The sequence below is a fragment of the Sus scrofa genome, chromosome 8 (genome assembly GCF_054392235.1).
Source record: "Sus scrofa isolate SSC_HxYL_T2T_F1_AM1 chromosome 8, Sscrofa_HxYL_maternal_Yorkshire_Landrace_v2.0, whole genome shotgun sequence".
Taxonomy (NCBI): domain Eukaryota; kingdom Metazoa; phylum Chordata; class Mammalia; order Artiodactyla; family Suidae; genus Sus; species Sus scrofa.
Genome location: NC_139390.1, coordinates 1,830,393 through 1,848,429, shown reverse-complemented (window position 1 = coordinate 1,848,429; position 18,037 = coordinate 1,830,393). Strand labels below are relative to the sequence as shown.

The following is an 18,037-nucleotide window of genomic DNA, read 5'->3' as shown; positions in this document are numbered from 1 at the left end:
TTAAGCCCACTGCAGTTGGTTTCAGAGTGTGCTAAGAACCTTTCAAAGTTAATATTCTGAAATACTTTTGTTTTTAAAACATTTTATTTTATTTTATTTTCTGTCTTTTTGCCTTTTCTAGGGCCGCACCCACGGCATATGGAGGTTCCCAGGCTAGGGGTCGAATCGGAGCTGTAGCTGCCAGCCTACACCACAGCCACAGCAACGCGAGATCTGAGCTGCGTCTGTGACCTACACCACAGCTCACAGCAACACCGGATCATCAACTCACTGAGCAAGGCCAGGGATCGAACCCACAACCTCATGGTTTCTAGTCAGATTCGGTAACCACTGAGCCATGATGGGAACTCCTAAAACATTTTAAATCTATCTTCATGTACATTGGTGGGATACACCAGGGGAAAGGGTAACAGCGCTTGCCTCTGGGAATGGAGTTAGGTACCTGGGAGAAAAGAATGGGAGCTACTTTACTTACTTTTTGCAATTTTGGAATTTGTATCAAGTGACTGTGTTATTCATGCAAAAAAAAATCAGGTTCCGTTTAAAATAAGTCAATCATACATTTCCTTACAATAAAACAGTGAAACAAAATCTACTTCATCAAGCTAGCTTAAGAAGGAAGTTCCCATCGTGGCGCAGCAGCAGAAAGTTGCTGTGGTGGCGCATCGGAAATGAATCCGACTAGGAACCATAAGGTTGCGGGCCTTGCTCAGTGGGTTAAGGATCTAGAGTTGCCATGAGCTGTGGTATAGTTCCCAGAGGTGGCTCGGATCCTGCATTGCTGTGGTTTAGGCTCCCAGCTGTAGCTCTGATTGGACCCCTAGCGTGGGAACTTCCATGTGCTGCAGGTGCAGCCCCAAAAAGCAAAATAAATAAAAAATTTTTAAAATTTAGGCATTCCTGTCGTGGCTCAGTGGTTAATGAATTCAATGAGGAACCATGAGGTTTCGGGTTCGATCCCTGGCCTCATTCAGTGGGTTAAGGATCTGGTGTTGCTGTGGCTGTGGTTGTAGGTCGGCGGCAACAGCTCTGATTAGACCCCTAGCCTGAGAACCTCCATATGCTGCAGGAGCGGCCCTAGAAAAGACAAAAAGACAAATAATAATAATTATAAATTTTAAAACAATTTTTTATTTTAAAAATTTAAAAAAGGAAACCTCTTTACACCCGTATTTTGAAGAAGATAAGCAAATTCAGGTTCTGTCAAATCAGCATAAGAAGCAGAAGGCATATTTTTAGGCTGACCAAGTGATTGCACGAGCAGACAGGGACAGCAGTAGAACCTCCTCCCTACACAGAGCCCCACTAGTGCTTCCCCTGTTTATACAAGGTCCCAACCACGTGTTAACTTCATGACATCCACCTGCAGGAGATGCACTACCATGAAAGTCTGCGATGGGTTATGGTTATAAATTACTTGCTGCAGAGGTAAAGCAAACTGTTAAAAAATATTTTTTTCCCCTCTGAGTATTCAAAAGACCTTTTCTAGAAGAAAAAAATTATTTCTAAATTTTATTCTAACAGATAAGCCAAAATCACTCCTCGACTCTCATTTTCTAACGAAATCTCTGACACAGCAAGGATCCTATCAGAAACATAAAGAAGAAAAGAAGAAAACATTGCTAAGAGTGCATCAGCCTTAACAGAGTGAGCGCCTTAAAGGGGCTGCTTCTTGAAAGCCGTCCTCATGAAATGCCTTCCGTCCACCTTCGGCTCAGACACGAAGTGGCCCGAGGTGAAAGGCTGGCCTGCCGCGGAGCACGCCCCGGCCTCGGCTGAACCACTGGGCACACGGGACTCCAGGGGAAGGGCTTGGGTGCTCTCAGAAGGTGCTCTATGAAATGAAATGTTCGTTTTGGGGTTTTTTTTGCTATTTCTCTGGCCGCTCCCGCAGCATATGGAGGTTCCCAGGCTAGGGGTTCAATCGGAGCTGTAGCCACCGGCCTACACCAGAGCCACAGCAACGCGGGATCCGAACCGCGTCTGCAACCTACACCACAGCTCACGGCAACGCTGGATCGTTAACCCACTGAGCAAGGGCAGGCACCGAACCCGCAACCTCATGGTTCCTAGTCGGGTTCGTTAACCACTGCGCCACGACGGGAGCTCCTGAAATGTTCTTTTTCTGTCTCAAAAATTCTCCCTGGCACAAGCAAGAGACCCCTACTTCCCAACAGCACCGGATGTCAGCGACAGGCGACGCCTGCGGGGTCCCCGGACAGCCACGTTCCCGCACCGCATTCGCCCCCGGCAGTGAACCTCTCCCTCAGCAACACGTCCTTCTCGTTCCCACTGCACACAGGCACTGCACACAGTCAACTCGACCCAATACTCCAGGCAAATTTTAGTTTCTCCCTCGTGACTCATCACCACCTAAACAGCGCACCACGAACTTGGCCACCACAACCCGCTCAAGAGCCTGCAGACCAACGGGAGCGCAGACAAGCTCGGCTCTGGCCGACGCCGAACGCGCTGCGGCTCCGCCCGCGACCCCGCACTCGGGGGGATGCCCGGCGGCAGCGGGAACAGGCTGCTCCAGGGCCTCGGAAAGGACTCGCCATTGGGCCGCGCGCGCCGCCGCCCCCGCCCCGAGGCATGACGTCACCGCTGCCCCGCGGCGCTCCGGCTCGGGTCCCGCTCCTCGCGGCCGGCGGGGCAGGGACCGGAGCCGGCCTCGCTCCGCCAAGCGCTGCTCCCAACACGGCCCCGGCTCCGTCCCTAACCTCGCGGCCGGGACGCCCCGGTGCCTCCGGGGGGGGCCGGCGAGGCTCCGCGCCCTGCGGGGGGCCGAGACCCACGCAGGGCCGGGGAGGGGCTCGGGGTCGCCCCGTCGCCGCGGGCCGGGGTCTGCAGGGGGCCCGCACTCACGGTCGGTGCAGCGGCTCCTCGGCCACTGCCGGGCCGGGCGGCGGCGGCGGCGGCGGGGGCGGGGGCGGCGGCGGCTGAGGCGGCGGCTGCGTCTGCGGTGGCGGCTGAGGAGGCTGAGGCGGCGGTGGCGGCGGCTGCTGTTGCTGCTGCTGCTGCTGCTGCTGCTGCTGCTGCTGCTGCTGCTGGAAGGACTTGAGAGACTCGAAAGCTTTCATCAGCTTTTCCAGGGTCGCCATGGCGGCCTCTCGCCCCGCGGGGACAGCCCCCGAAGCCCTCGGGCCGCCTCGGGGCTCCGCTCAGCAGCGCGGCAATGAATGGGACTCGGGGCCGCAGGCGGGAGCGGAACCGAGGCGCCCGGCCATCTTGGGTCCGTCCCGGCAGCCCCCGCGGCCCTGCGTCCCCCGACGCTCCGCCGGCGGGGCGGGGCCGGACCGGCGGGATTGACAACCAAAGACGGCGGCCTCCGCCAATGACCGGACGAGGCTCCGGCCCGCCCCCCGTGCCCACCGCCTGGCTTCCTAGAGCCCCTGGGAGAGGGGGCGGGGCGCGACGGGGAGGGCGTGAGCGTCACGGCACGTCCGGGAAGGAGCCCCGCCCCCGGGAGGGAGCCCCGCCCGCGGGAAGGATTCTGGGGGATGGCCGGGAGGGTCAGCCCTGGGTGTGGAGCGGGGACCCCCGCGGGGCCGCTTGCCCATCCAGCGGCCGTGGAGGAGGGAAGGTCCTTGGGACAGCCCTGCAGAGGAGGAAGGGGGAAGTGGAGCTAGAAGACCCTCCGGGCGGGAGGCCAGGTGTGACCCCTCGGAGAGGAGCTGGGCCCTGGAAGGAGAGTCAGTAGCCCAAGGGGGAGCTGAAGGCTTCGGGGTAAAAAAAACCTGCCTGGTCAAGGCCCTGCTCCCCAGAGAGGCTGTGGCTGGTGCAGCGAGAAGCCGCTTTGACCCCGGAGATGCCCCCACAGGAGACTGCCCAGCCCACGGCTGTCCACTCCCAGGGCGGAGGCCGACCGGTGTGCAAAGGTCCGGTCTAGGGCTCCAGAGCCTCATCACCTGGAGGGGAGACAGTGGGCAAGCCAGGGGCAGCACGGAGCACACGGCCTCAGGAAAGCCCTCTGGGGCAAGCAGTAGGAAGCCTCCAGAAGTCTTCACCTGATTTCAGAGCCTGTTGTCCCAAAGCAGTCAGGTGAACAGAAACCCAGCATCCCCACAGGAAGCGTTGTCCCCAAGGGGACAGCAATGGGGGCCTCCCTTCAAGGGAAGGATCTCAGAGAAACGTGCTGCCAGCCTTGAGGTCCCTGTTCCCTGGTGTTAATAAAGGCCCTTGTTCACTGGCGAGGCTGCATGCCAGCCTTCATGCAGCACAGGCCACAGTGGCTGAACTCCAGGCTGTCAGGTACTGTGATTGGCAGACTTCTCAGATGGCCCAGTGACCCCCTCCTGCTGCTCACTGCCTTGAAGAAAGAGCCCCCTCCCTTGAGTGTGGGCTGTCACTGGTGGTTCGCTTGCGATTAAGTAAAATTTATATTTTAGGGTGGGGCCCAAAAATGGAAACATAAAGTTCTCTGTCATTTGGCCTCCTCCATTGCCCCCTCACGTGGAGGGTGTGTCTGCCTTACCCCGGGGCTGAAGATGGGCACGCCCGCTCGACTGTCACACTGGCATTCTCTCCCAGCTCTCCAGGGATCGTAATGACTCACTGCTCTCCTGGTACCTGTTTACCTGGGCTTTGTATCTTTGGTGACCTCTATGCAGAAGGTCTGGGTGGCATCGTGATGTGTGATCCTTAGTCTCAGAAATGTGCATGATCATGCCTTGGACTCCTCACAGGTGGATCAGCCCTCCGAGCTTCCGAGAGTCTGTCTCCTGGGTCGTCATCCTCAGCTTGGCTTGAATGAAATGCTCTTTTTTCTTCTTGATTGTTAACTGAATTTTCGCTGACTCCTCTAACACTATCGTAGGCAAAGCCGGAGCTCCTGGGATTACATGACAAGAGATGGGGCCTCTGACTTGCTGTCCATCTCCTAGGTGTGCACAGGTTCTTTAAGCCGGCTGCCCTGTTGGAGAGGCCAACAGTCAGTGAGAAACGGAGGCTCTCAGGCCAACAGCCCAGCAAGAACTGAATCATGCCAGCACCACATGAGCTTGGAAGCGGATCCTTGCCCAGTCAAGCTTGCAGGTGAAAGGCAGCTGGTACTTGAATGAAGGCATTCCAGACACCAAGGAGTGAAGGACCTCGTTCATTGAAGCTGTGCCCAGATTCCTGAACCACAACAACTGTGCGATCCTAACGGGGACGTTAAACCACCACGTGGTGGTTTGCACAGCAGTAGACAAGTGTATTCATTCACTGGGGCCGCGGTAGCAAGGGACCACGGACCGGGAGGCTCAAGCCCCAGGAGTTGATCTTGTCACAGACCTGGAGGCTGCACGTCCGAGAGCGAGGCGGGAGCAGGCTGGTTCTTTGGGGGCTCTCCCGCCCGCTGTGAGGACGGCTCTCTCCCGCTGTGTCCTCACATGGGCTTCCCTCCATGCAGCCTGGGTCCTCGTCCTCCTTCCTCCCAAGGATAGTGGTCATACTGGATTAGGACCCACTCTTGTGACCTCGTTTTATTTTTATTTATTTATTTTTTGTCTTTTTGTCTTTTTGCCATTTCTAGGGCCGTACCCACGGCATATGGAGGTTCCCAGGCTAGGGGTCGAATCGGAGCTGTAGCTGCCAGCCTCCACCACAGCCACAGCAACGTGGAATCTGAGCCGCGTCTGCGACCTACACCACAGCTCACGGCAACGCTGGATCCTTAACCCACTGAGCAAGGCCAGGGACCGAACCCTCAACCTCATGGGTCCTAGTCGGATTCGTTAACCACTGCGCCACGACGGGAACTCCTCATTTTATCTTAATTACATCATTAAAGACCCTTTCTCCAAACATGGTCCCATTCTGAGGTCCTAGGGGTTAGGACTCAACTTAAGAGTTTTGAGGACATGGTTCAGCCCATAACATTAAGCAGTTCAGTTGTCTCCTAACAGCCCCTCTGACCTTCTTCGATAACAGGGCCTCGGTTTTTATCTGGGCACTTTTCCCCTTAGTAAAAACACTGCATTTCCCCCTTCCTCTCAGCTGGCTGCAGCCATGTGACTACGTTCTGGCTGATGAGATGTAGGCAGAAATGATGTGCACTTGTTCTGGAAAATCTCCTTAAAAGGAAGGGGTACGCCTGTCTTCCTGCTGCCTGGAAGAGGGGTGTATTGGTTGGCATTGGAGGAGTCATTTTGTCCATGAAGATGAAAGCCCCATCCTGGAATGCTGGAGCTGGTGGGACTCGGTGGGGATACCAGTCCAGCCTGGCCATACCATCTCCGGACGTCTCACAGATGGAAATCCCTAAGGGAGAAATGTGATTCCGTTTCCTTTAGGCCACTTTTATTTTGGATTATTCTATTTATAGGCTCCTAAGCCAAATTCGGACCAGTCCAGAAAGAGTGTGAGTCACTGAGACCTCACGTGGCCATAACCAATCAGGCGGCCTTTGCCAGAGCAGGAGGAAAGTTGTCTGCCTAGAACTCGCTGTGATCCTGGCAAGAAACCTTCTAAGCAAGGCTGTTGAAAGACTGTCAAGAAGGCAGTTTTTGGAGTTCCCACTGTGGTGCCATGGGATTGGCAGTGTCTTGGGAGTGCTGGGACACAGGCTCAATCCCCAGCCCACCACAGCGGTAGCCAAAAAGAGAAAAGAAAAAAAAGAAGGCAGATGTTTTCAATTCAGAGAAAAATCTGACCTAGTCCCACACTAATGAAAGATTTCACAGCTGGGTAGGTGGTTTGGCCTATTGTCTCCAAACCCTTAAAACGGACCTCAGCCCTGCACAGGCAGTACACTCCCGGTCACTTACCCTTGGAAAACAATGTGTCACAATGGCCATTCGTCATAGAAACATAAATGCTGGAAAGAAGGAGACTGGCTGAAAGAAGCGAGATACATCCGCATGGCAAAACTGCAGTTACGCAGATCCTGTTTTAGGAGAGCATTTGTAGCACGGACGAAGGTGTGCAATGCATTAGCAGGTAACACTATGAAGTCTAGCACAGCACCCCTTTTTTTTAAATAAAAACCACACACACACACACACACACACACACACTCAGAGATCTGGTCACCAAGTCTGTAACAGTGACTTTCTCTGCACAGGGCAGTTACAGGAGATCTGTCTCTTCTTCTGGGTGATTTTCTGTATTTTTCAGGTCTTCAGCAATGCGTGTGCACTCTTCCGGGAGGAAAATGTAAAAGAGGAAGTTTGGGTGGAGAACTATAACTGAAAGCCTCGCAGCACGCTTGTGACCGATTCTGCCCAGGAAAAGAGGGAGGTATTTAAAGCAACCCGACACCCTCACCCACAAATGGGTGCACTCCAGCTGGGGGGCTGGCACCTGCCCTAAACCCAGAACCAGCTGGAAGATCTCAGGGCTGAGGCTTGGGCCAGGAAGAGGAAACGTGAAGCAGAGCCATGAGGAACAAGCTGAGCGGATGGGCAGCTCCAGAGGGCATTTGGTGAACTCCCACCTGTGCCCCGAGAGCACCTCCCACTCCCGAGGGTATGACCGCCATGTGTTTTAATTCCGCATAAATACGCCTCCTGCCAACTACACCCACGGTAATCGTCCTTTTCAACCGTCAGCGTCTGTTTGACTCCCACCTGGACCATTTTCGTTACTCTTCATTTGTCCCTGCATTTCTGATCTTTCCAGGATCATTTTTTTTCCACCTGGAAAACACCCTTCAGAATTTCTCTTACAGGAATTCTCATGGCAGCTCAGAGGAAATGAACCTGACTAGTATCCATGAAGATGCAGGTTCAAACCCTGGCCTCACTCAGTGGGGTTAAGGATCCCGTGTGGCTGTGGCTGTGGTGTAGGCTGGCAGCTGTAGCTCCAATTCGACCCCTCGCCTGGGAACCTCCATATGCCGCATGAGCAGCCCTAAAAAAAGACCAAAACAAAAAACAAAAAAAACAACCCAAAGACTCTTAGGGTGAAGTCGCTCAGTTTCAGCTTATCTGAAAACGTCCTTATTTCTCTTCACTCTCAGTAGAGCGGGGAGGGTACAGAAGTCAGGGTTGGCAGACGGCTCCTGCCGGCAGATTAGGCTGGATGGGCTTCGTCTCCTTTCCTGCTCGCTGTTGAGAGGCGTGCTCCCTGGGAGCTAAGCGCTTTTTGCCTCCGGCTCGCCTTAAGATTTTCTGTGTCTTCGGCCTCTGGAGTCTCGCTGTGCCATGTGTGGCTGTGTGAGGAGAGACAAACGCCCCGGGGACCCTGCTGAGTGATCTGGCCATGGGCTCTCAGCTGGAAGGGCTCCAGGCTGGCCAGGACCAGTTCTGGAAGTTCTGGGTGCAAGTTCCCCTGGTGAGAGAGGTCTGGGATCAGGGCTTTCCCTTCGCCAGCAGAGCCATTCTGCACAGCCTGAAATCTGCCACGGCTGCATGAGAGGCCTGGTGCTCCCTGGTCCCCTCCAATCCCCCTCCGGATACACAGAATGACAGGGTGCAGGGCCCTTGGGAGACCAGCCCTAGTTCTGATCACTTTCTGCCCCTAAGTCTCCCCCTTTAGCTCCAGTTCACGTCCGCCCCCTGTGTTATGTGTTTATCATAACATGGCTTGTTTGGGGGTTTTTTGGTCTTTTTAGGGCCGCACCCGCGGCATACGGAGGTTTCCAGGCTAGGGGTCTTAATAGGAGCTGTAGCCTCCAGCCACAGCAACGCAGGATCCAGGCCACGTCTGCGACCTGCACCACAGCTCATGGCAACACCGGATCCTTAACCCAATGAGTGAGGCCAGGGATGGAACCCAAAACCTCATGGTTACTATTTGGCTTTGTTAACCTCTGAGCCACGACGGGAACTCCTGTTTCTATTCTACTGTTAAACCCTTGATGTTAACTCTCCAGCTCTGGAATTTTGTAGTTTTTAATACTAGAATTTATATCAAACTCCTTCTAAAGTATGCCATGTCTGGAGTTCCCGTTGTGGCTCACTGGTAATGAACCCGACTAGATTCCATGAAGACACGGGTTCAGTCCCTGGCCTCGATCAGTGGGTTAAGGATCCAGCATTGCCGAGAGCTGTGGCGTAGGTCTCAGATGTGACTTGGATCTAGCTGGGGTGGAGGCCGGCAGCTGCAGCTCCGATTCAACCCCTAGCCTGGGAACTTCCATGTGCCGTGGGTGCAGCCCTAAAAAGCAAAAAAATAAAGTATGCTGTATAATTTTTATAGCTTCCAGTTTTCTGTCAAGTGTTGTGTGTTTTCTCATTGGACGTGATGAGCAGAGTAGTTTGAGTCTGTGTCGCATATGCTTCCATTTTCTAGAGCTTCTGAGGGGATGCTTTTCATGTTTGAAGTTTCTGCCAGTTCTCATTCATTCGCCTCTTCTCATGTGGCTGTGTACGTACTAGACACTGATTGTGTGCTAGACATCGTATTCAAAATTATTCTAGAAGCAACTTGCGGCTTAATGTGTTTTCTCCTTCCAGCCAAGGCTTTTGTTGGCTGGGCACCAGAAATCCTAGGTCATCTTAATCCAAACTCCAGTTTCGGAGCCTCCTGGGCCGCGCATTTTAGAGAGCTGGTTTACCTCCAGGTCACCCTTCTTCCTGCGTGAGCTGGAGCCCAGAGTGGAGTGTGAACTGCCTGGGACCCCCATGCTGGCATGCCCTGGATTGGATTTGGGTTCTCCTAGCTTCAGGCTGGGCCCAGCCTCCCAGGTGTCTCAGGACTTCCCACCCCGAAGCAGGAGCAGACCTAGTGCTTGGCTGCTCTCTGGGTCCCACCCTCTGCTGGCTGCCAGCAAGCCCTGCAGTCCCTGACTCCCTTGATCTTCGCATCTGTCTGGCTTCGTTAGCGATCTTCAGCAGGAGGGTACATCCCTCTGCTCTAGCCCATCCTTGCTGTCTGTCCATGGAAGTTCCTCCTGGAAACATCGAGTAGGATGCTACTGAGAGTGGTCCGTCATTCTCTTGTTCCTGATTTTAACATGAATGCCTCCAGGATGAAAACCCTCATAGCTAAGATGCTGCCTTCTGGGCTAATAAATATATTTCATTACGCTAAAGCAGTATTGATTTCTAGATTACCCTTGAATGATGTGGATTTGAACTGCACACAGTCCACTTACATGTGGATTTTTTTCAGTAAATATTACAGTACACGGTTGGTTGAATCCAGAGATGGAGAACCACAGACACCAAGGGCCAACTCTGAAGTTGTATGTGAATTTTCAGCTGTACAGGGGTTAGCACCCCACACCCTGTGTTGTTCAAGAGTCAACTGTATTTTATTGACCGTATAAAAAAGTGGGTTGAATTTGGTCAAATGCCTTTTATGAAAATGATCCTTTATTTTTCCTTTGGATCTATTAACATGATTTATTATGTTACTGGATTTCCTGATATTGAACCATCCGTGCATTATTAAAATAAACTCACGAAGGAGTTCCCACTGTGGTACAGCAGGTTAAGAGTCAGACTGCAGCGGCTCAGGTCTCTGTGGAGATGCAAGTTTGATCACTGGCCTGGAGCAGTGGGTTAAAGGCTCTGGCGTTGCTGCAGCTGCAGCTCAGATTCAATCCCTGGTCTAGGGACTTTCACACGCCACAGTGTGGACATAAAAAAATAATAATAATAAAATAAAATAAATCCACTAAAATAATGTAATGATTTTTAATGTGTTGTTGGATTCTCCTTGACAATATTTTAAGGGCTTTTGCATTAATATTCATAAGAGAAACTGGTATAAACTTTTTTTTGTCTTTTTAGGGCCACACCCGCGGCACATGGAGGTTCCCAGGCTAGGGGTCGATTCAGAGCTGTAGCCGCCGGCCTACACTACAGCCACAGCAATAGCAGATCCAAGTTGCGTCTGTGACCTACACCGCAGCTCACAGCAAAGCCGGATCCTTAACCCACTGAGCAAGGCCAGGGATCGAACCCACATCCTCATGGATACCAGTGGGGTTCGTTAACCACTGTGCCACAACGGGAACGCCTAAACTTTTTATAAAAAGTCTTTATAAGATTTTGGTGTCAATTTATACTTGCTTTATAAAAAGAATTGGGAAGTTTTCTTCTTTTGCTATGCTCTGGAGCATTTAAGTGCAACTGGAAATATCTGCTCCTCCGAGGTCTGCTAACATTCTCTGTCAATCACCCAAGCCCGGTGTTTTTTGAAGGGTAGCTCTTTAGCAACTTTATTACTTCTTTTGAAATTGGTCTGTGTAGATTGTCTACTCTACATGTGGTTCATTTTGGTAAATTATGTTCTCCTAGAAATGCATTTAATCCAGGTTTTATATTTATTTTCATAAAACTGTGCAAAGCATTCTGTATCTTTAATTACATCTCTGTGATTTTCTCCCCTCGTAAATGTCTTGGTACATTTGAATTTTTGTCCTTCGTTTCTCTTGCTTAGGTTAGATATTGATTTATTTATTTTGATTTTTAAGAACGAATGTCTTTATTACTTGAGCTGTAGTTTTTCTCTTTGGTAGCCATTAGTTTCTCTTTTGTCCCTCTTACTTCCTTCTGCTTTTCTTAAATATATGTTTTTAATGTATTTTTCAATCCTTTTGAATTAGAGGTTCAATTCATTTATTTTCAGGCACTTATTTTTGTTGATATAATTAAAAGTATACATTTTCTCCTTGAGTATTATTTTGGTTGTATCCAGCATCAGATATATGAGTCTTGTTGTTTTCATTTTCTGTGAGTTCTGCAGTTTTGCATTTTATATCCTCTTGGCCCAAGAGCGTTGTATAGAGGTTATTAAATTTCCAGGTGCCGTGGCCTTTTTGTTATTAACCTGTAGGCTTATTGCATTTGTAATCTCATACTCAGCTATATTTATACCTTTGAATTTTTATTATGATTTTCTTTGTGACATAATATATAGTCCCTTTTTATGAGTGGGCGCTGGAGATGAGATACAGTCTCTGTCACCTGTGTGTTATTATCCACTGTCCATATGTCGTATCATCTCTCTGTCCACAGACACACCTGCTCAGAAGATGCACCTTTCCCAGGTGCCTTAGTTCTGCCCTCTCCAGGTCTGAGAGCTGGATTAAACACCTCAGCTCTGCGCTGGGAAAGCTATGGTTGTCATTTGGTGGATAGTTATTTCTGGCTGTTTTATCTCTTTTTTTGGTCTTTTTGTCTTTTTAGGGCCACGCCCAAAGCACATGGAGGTTCCCAGGCTAGGGGTGCAATTGGAGCTCTAGCTGCTGGCCTACACCACAGCCGCGGGAGTGCAGGATCCGAGCTGCGTCTGCAACCTACACCACAGCTCATGGCAATGCCAGATCCTTCACGCACTGAGCAAGGCAAGGGTTCGAACCTGCAACCTCCTGGATGCCAGGCGGGTTGATAACTGCTGAGCCACAACGGGAACTCCTGGCTATTTTATCTTGTTTGAGAATTGTACCTTCCATTGCAAAGCGCCCTTTCTGCTTGGCTAATGTGTTTTGGTCTGGACTCTGTCTTGTCTGATATTAAGATTGTGACCGCTGCTTTTATTTTTTGTTTGCATTTTCCTGATACACTTTCTCTATGGTTACATTTTAACCTTTCTCACTTTGTTGTGTCCCTTGGATACAGCACAAAGTTGGGCTTTGCCTTGTGACCCAATTGGAAAAACAAAATCTCCCTTAATGACTGCATTAAGACCATTTACTGTATTGTATGATATGTTTAGTCTTACTTGTGTCAAATTATTTTATATTACGGCTACACATACAGAACGCCTCTCAACTACAGCTCACATTCTTTCCATAATGCATAATGCATATTTATTTTCATAAAACTGTGCAAAGCATTCTGTATCTTTAATTACATCTCTGTGATTTTCTCCCCTCGTAAATGTCTTGGTATATTTGAATTTTTGTCCTTCGTTTCTCTTGCTTAGGTTAGATATTGATTTATTTATTTTGATTTTTAAGAACGAAAATCATTTCAACAGCATCTGTCACTGGAAAGGGGGAGAAATGTATCCAGTTAGCTGGAGTTGGTAAGTCATGGAGCAGCTGTGCACCAAGTGGCCAGTGTCGGCAGGTGCAGCTCCGTGGGGTGTCCTGGGGCTCTGTCTCTACCCCATCTCCACTCTGTTCGAGGCAATGTTGAGAATGACTGAGAAGGCAGGAGACCACATTTTCACATGACGGAGTGCCCTGGGTCCCAGCACTTCCAAGACACTGCACTGCAGGAACTCCTTTTTTTGGCTTTAATTTTTTTTTTTTTAATTTTTGTCTTTTGTTTTTTTTAGAGCCGCACCAGTGGCTCCCAGGCTAGGGGTCACATTGGAGCTGTAGCCGCCAGTCTACACCACAGTTACAGCAACGTCAGATCAAGCCACGTCTGCGACCTACACCACGGCTCACAGCAACGCCAGATCCTTAACCCACTGAGCGAGGCCAGGGATCGAACCCACAACCTCATGGTTCCTAGTAGGATTCATTTCTGCTGTGCCATGGTAGGAACTCCTAAAACATTTTTTTTTGTTTGTTTTTTTGTTTTTTTGTCTTTTTGTCTTTGTTGTTGTTGTTGTTGTTGTTATTGTTGCTATTTCTTGGGCCGCTCCCGCGGCATATGGAGGTTCCCAGGCTAGGGGTCGAATCGGAGCTGTAGCCACCAGCCTACGCCAGAGCCACAGCAACGCGGGATCCGAGCCGCGTCTGCAACCTACACCACAGCTCACGGCAACGTCGAATCCTTAACCCACTGAGCAAGGGCAGGGATCGAACCCGCAACCTCATGGTTCCTAGTCGGATTCGTTAACCACTGCGCCACGACGGGAACTCCTAAAACATTTTTTTATTGGAAGAATTCCCACTGTGGCACAGTAGGTCTCTCCAGTTTGCCGCAGAGACGCAGGCTGGAGCCAGTGTTGCTGCACTTGCAGCATAGTTTGCAGCTGCAGCTTGGATTCGGTTCCTGGCCCAGGAACTTCCATATGCCTCAGGTGTGGCCGTAGGATTAACAAAAATAAAAGCAAATATCAAAAAGAAGAAACAACATAAATGTCCAACAATAGGGAGTTTGTATAAACAGTAATACTTGAAATATTGGAATAATGCCCAAAAGCCATTTAAAAGCATGTGGAGAAACTGGAACCCTTGTGCTCTGTGGATGGACACGAAAAATGGTGCCACTGCTGTGGAAACAGTACAGTGGCTCCTCACAAAATTAAGCCAAGAATTATCACACAGCCCAGTGGTTCCACTTCTGGGTTGTATGACAGATACCCAGAAGGACTGAAAGCAAGGTTTCAGCAAGAAATTGTGCCCCATGTTCTCAGCAGCGTATTGGCAACAGCTAAAACACTGAAGCAATCTGGGGTCCGGCGTGGCTGGGTGGGTGAGCAGAATGGACTAATGCTTGGCCCTAAGAAGCAGACATTCCAGGAGTTCCCCTCGTGGCGCAGCAGAAATGAATCCGACTCGTATCCATGAGGATGCAGGGTCCATCCCTGGCCTCGCTCAGTGGGTTAAGGATCTGGCGTTGCCGTGAGCTGTGGTGTAGGGCACAGACGTGGCTTGATCTGGCGTGGCTGTGGCTGTGGTGTAGGCTGGCAGCTACAGCTCTGATTCGACCCCTAGCCGGGGAACCTCCATCTGCCGTGGGTTCGGCCCTAAGAAGGAAAAAAAAACAGTAAAGAAGTTCAGACACCTGCTCGTGGTGAATGAACCTTGAGGACATGAAGCCAGTAAAACAGGCCAGTCACAAATGACACACACAGTGCGATTCCAGTAATATGAGGTCCCTAGAGGAGCCAAAGTCACAGAGACAGAGAGTAGGAGGGTGGCTGTGAGGGGCCAGGGCGGGAGGGGGTCAGTGCCTAATGGGTGCAGCTCCAGTTTTGCAGGAAGAGTTCTGTGGATGGATGGCAGGGACGCTCACACGACCTCGGGAGTGTACTTGATGCCACTGAACTGGACCCTTAAAAGCAGGACATTTTATATGCATTTCACCACTGAAAAAGGAAAGCAAGCCTGGGAAGGAGGCAACAGCCATGGGGGCCTGGGACCTGTGGCTCTGGTGGGCCGCCCGCCGAGGCGGGGCTGGCTGAGATCAATGGCCACGTCGCCCCCTTCTCGGCTGTCATTGACCAAACGGATAGAGGTGCGGAATGACCCTTTTCACAGAGGAGAAACAGGCAGCTGTCCTTAACTCCCAGAAGCGTGAAGGAGACTGAAGTGAAACACACCGGGAAGACGGACCCCGGCCCTACCTTCGTGATGAATAAAAGCGTTTCAGCTCCTTAAGCTGTGCCACGATTTAAGTGAGTGGTACTGCAGGAAGTCCATCCTGGCTCTTGGAGGTGGACAGCCTGGGGACACGTATAACCCTTGGACCAAGTCCTGTGAAATTAAATTTCTCACTTTCAAAGATGATGATCCTGGAGGAGAAAAGAAGGCTCATGGGCGTCGCTGGGCCACGATGACGAGCCGTGTGACACAGGGCGTTCAGGAGTTGCCGGCGCCTTCTGCTCTGATGTCGTTTGGGGTAAGAGACTTGACGAGTGGATGCCAACGAAAGAGAACCTACCCTCCATCCCGAAAGATGCTCCTACTTTAATATATAAGATTTTGCATTTGAAGCAAAAGTGGCATTAGAAATATTTCAACACAGGAGTTCCCGTCATGGCTCAGCAGTTAACGAACCTGACTAGTATCCATGAGGATGCGGCTTCGATCCCTGGCCTTGCTTGGTGGGTTAAGGATCTGGCGTTGCCATGAGCGGTGGTGTAGGTCACAGATGTGGTTCAGATCCTGCATTGCTGTGGCTGTGGTGTAGGCCGGCAGCTGTGGCTCCAATTCGACTCCTAGCCTGGGAACCTCCATATGCCTCGAATGCAGCCCTAAAAAGACAAAAAAAAAAAAAAAAAAAAATTTCAACACAATAAGTTCAATAGATTCACAGAAGAGAAGTCATCTCAGAACCTGAGAGGATGGTCAAGCTACACAGATTTGGCGGCTGTACTGATGTGAGCGAGGACCCTGTTATTCCAAGAACAAGGGTTTGTTTCCAGTATGAAGTGTCAGCGGGTCAGAATCTTCAGACCCAGTCGAATCTTTACGAAGATTCCAGGTCTCTCTTTCCCCGTGAACTTACGAGCACACTGGACAATGAGGAATAAGCTATTGGAAAGGGCTCGGAAAACGGTAACCGAAGACAAAACTAAGCCCACAGAGGAAAATGCAGCTACCTGGAAACTTCCTCAGTTTAAGCATGTGTAAGTCCGTATCTTCCCGTTCCTCATGCACAGTAAGTTCCGTCTGAAGACAAAGCGGCTAAGAGGGGTCTGTGATCCAGGAGAGAGGACAACACGCATGCAGATAACGTGAGAAGCACTCTTACAGGAGAGCTGCAGACGCACTTTGGGCGAACAGGGGAGAAAGGTCACTCCTGGCTGCAGCCTTTTCCGGAATCACTTCCCATGGGCTCGGCGTGGCCGAAGGGGTCAGAACCTGCTGAGCTGCCCGCCCTTGGAAAAGGATGGGATTTGGCTAAGTGGAGCCTCTGCATAAGTAAAGATGGGTGAAGCCTCGACAGCACACGGGAGAGCAGGTGAGAGAGGCTGGCGGTGACCTTTCAAGCTTGTTTCGTTAGTCACCCACTCTTGGCAGGAACTGGCCCCTAAGTCCTAGTCCTTGACCTTCCCCAAGGTCTGCTCTAAGCAGCAGCTGATTGGATAGGCCCAGATAGTTCGAGGTCACGGACTGGTCACGGCTGGTGGCAGCTGCTTTCAGGGGCCGACTTTCCAGCCAGGTGGGTTTTACTGAGATGGTTAGGATGAGCTGGGGAGGGGAGGAAGACGGGACCTGACATTGAATTGCTGCCCATCCCCCCAAAGAAGCCAATGACGAGAGCATCTGAGTCAGCCCAGGCTGCAGACCCACCACAGCGCCAAGGGTGTGTAAACGGGCTACACCTGTGCGGCGCGGGATTCCGGCGGAGCACCATTCCCAGCTGCAAGCCCAACAGGAGCGCTGAGCATAAACCCGCTTCTCAGACCTAGTTTAGGAACCACCTGCATCTGGATCACCTGGTGAAAACGTCGTTTCCTCAGCTTCACTGCAGAATCAGGATCTGGGGGTGGGAGCCGGGGAGCTGCACCTCGGCAGGTTCCCCAGGGGGATCACTGCCCGAGCTCTTCGTTTGTACAAAGAACTTTCCAGTCCCTTGGCTGCTGTAATGAACTTTTACACCCTCCAGATCACCTCTTTGAACCCATCAAGATAAACTGAAATGTTCACTGTCCAAAAAAAAAAAAAAAGGAAAGAAAATACCACCTCATTTCTCGTTTCTGGGGGAAAAGTAAATAAATCTTACAATATGTTCAGTTATTTTTAAAAGTTTTCCCAGCTGCGTTCACTTTATCTTTCTCACATACAAAAGCCCACGGCAGCCACCGCGGGGCCTGGGTCCTCGCGTGGAAACCGCGTGTGTCTCACAGGACGGTCAGCAAATGGCTCCTGAGGACGCGGCGAACACGGTCCCCTCCAGAGACCAGAGAGAGTGACTGTAGGCCTTGGACGTGGCCGCACAGGGGGCCTGGGCGAAGCTGCCCAGGGTGGCAGTGCAGCCCCGGCAGAGGCGGGCGGTCGTCAGTCCCCGCCGTCATCAGCAGCTTCGGGGGACAGGGCCTGAGCCGACGCCCGTGCCGGGGGCAGGGGTGAGAGGCCAGCTCAGAGCCGCAGCAGCCGCTCCCCTGTGGGGGCCATGTGAGACTTACCGGTCCTGTCCCCCCCGTGGCCTCGCCGCACGGGGACCATGGAGGGCTTGGCCGGAATCACGGCCCCACAAATGGCAGTGGCTACTCATCAGAGACGGCGACACCCAAACCGACAGGTCCGTTGTCATCCTCACTGGCGACAGATGCCTTGAACCTGGCCCGCCGACCCGCACGGGTCCACTTTTGCACAGCATGAGCTTCAAAATCCCGCCCTTGAGGGGTGCCCCCCGGGAAAAAGTCAATGACCTCAGATTCCCTGATGGGCAGAGAGAAGAGACGGAGCTCCTCCGAGGACCCGATCTTCGTGTTTGGCCCGAAGGCCGGGCTTGGTGACCGGGAGCGTGCCCCCGACCCCAGCCGTGACCTCAGCCCTGGACACCGCTGCCAAGCCTCTGTGGAAGCC

General features: G+C 51.6%; 1 protein-coding gene, 1 long non-coding RNA gene and 1 pseudogene across 11 annotated transcripts in view; 2 read left to right on the top strand and 1 right to left on the bottom strand.

Annotated features, from left to right (window-relative positions):
* HTT (huntingtin) overlaps positions 1-3,244 on the bottom strand; it is a 123,536-nt gene extending 120,292 nt beyond the window's left edge. For 9 of the 10 annotated variants that reach the window (XR_014811937.1, XR_014811935.1, XR_014811938.1 and 6 more), the window contains exon 1: positions 2,869-3,244. Coding sequence is in view for 6 of the 10 variants with exons in the window: in XM_084970912.1 (XP_084827038.1) it covers positions 2,869-3,104 (236 nt within the window). In the remaining 4 variants the exon portion in view is untranslated. 10 annotated transcript variants of the gene reach the window in all.
* A 242-nt stretch (positions 3,245-3,486) lies between these two features.
* On the top strand, positions 3,487-7,503 carry LOC146400280 (uncharacterized). Its single transcript, XR_014812054.1, has 2 exons — positions 3,487-6,924; positions 7,102-7,503. It is a non-coding gene; the product is annotated as an uncharacterized LOC146400280 (long non-coding RNA).
* Positions 7,504-14,777: 7,274 nt separating this feature from the next.
* On the top strand, positions 14,778-15,662 carry LOC110262025 (large ribosomal subunit protein mL39 pseudogene; annotated as a pseudogene).
* Positions 15,663-18,037: the final 2,375 nt, after the last annotated feature.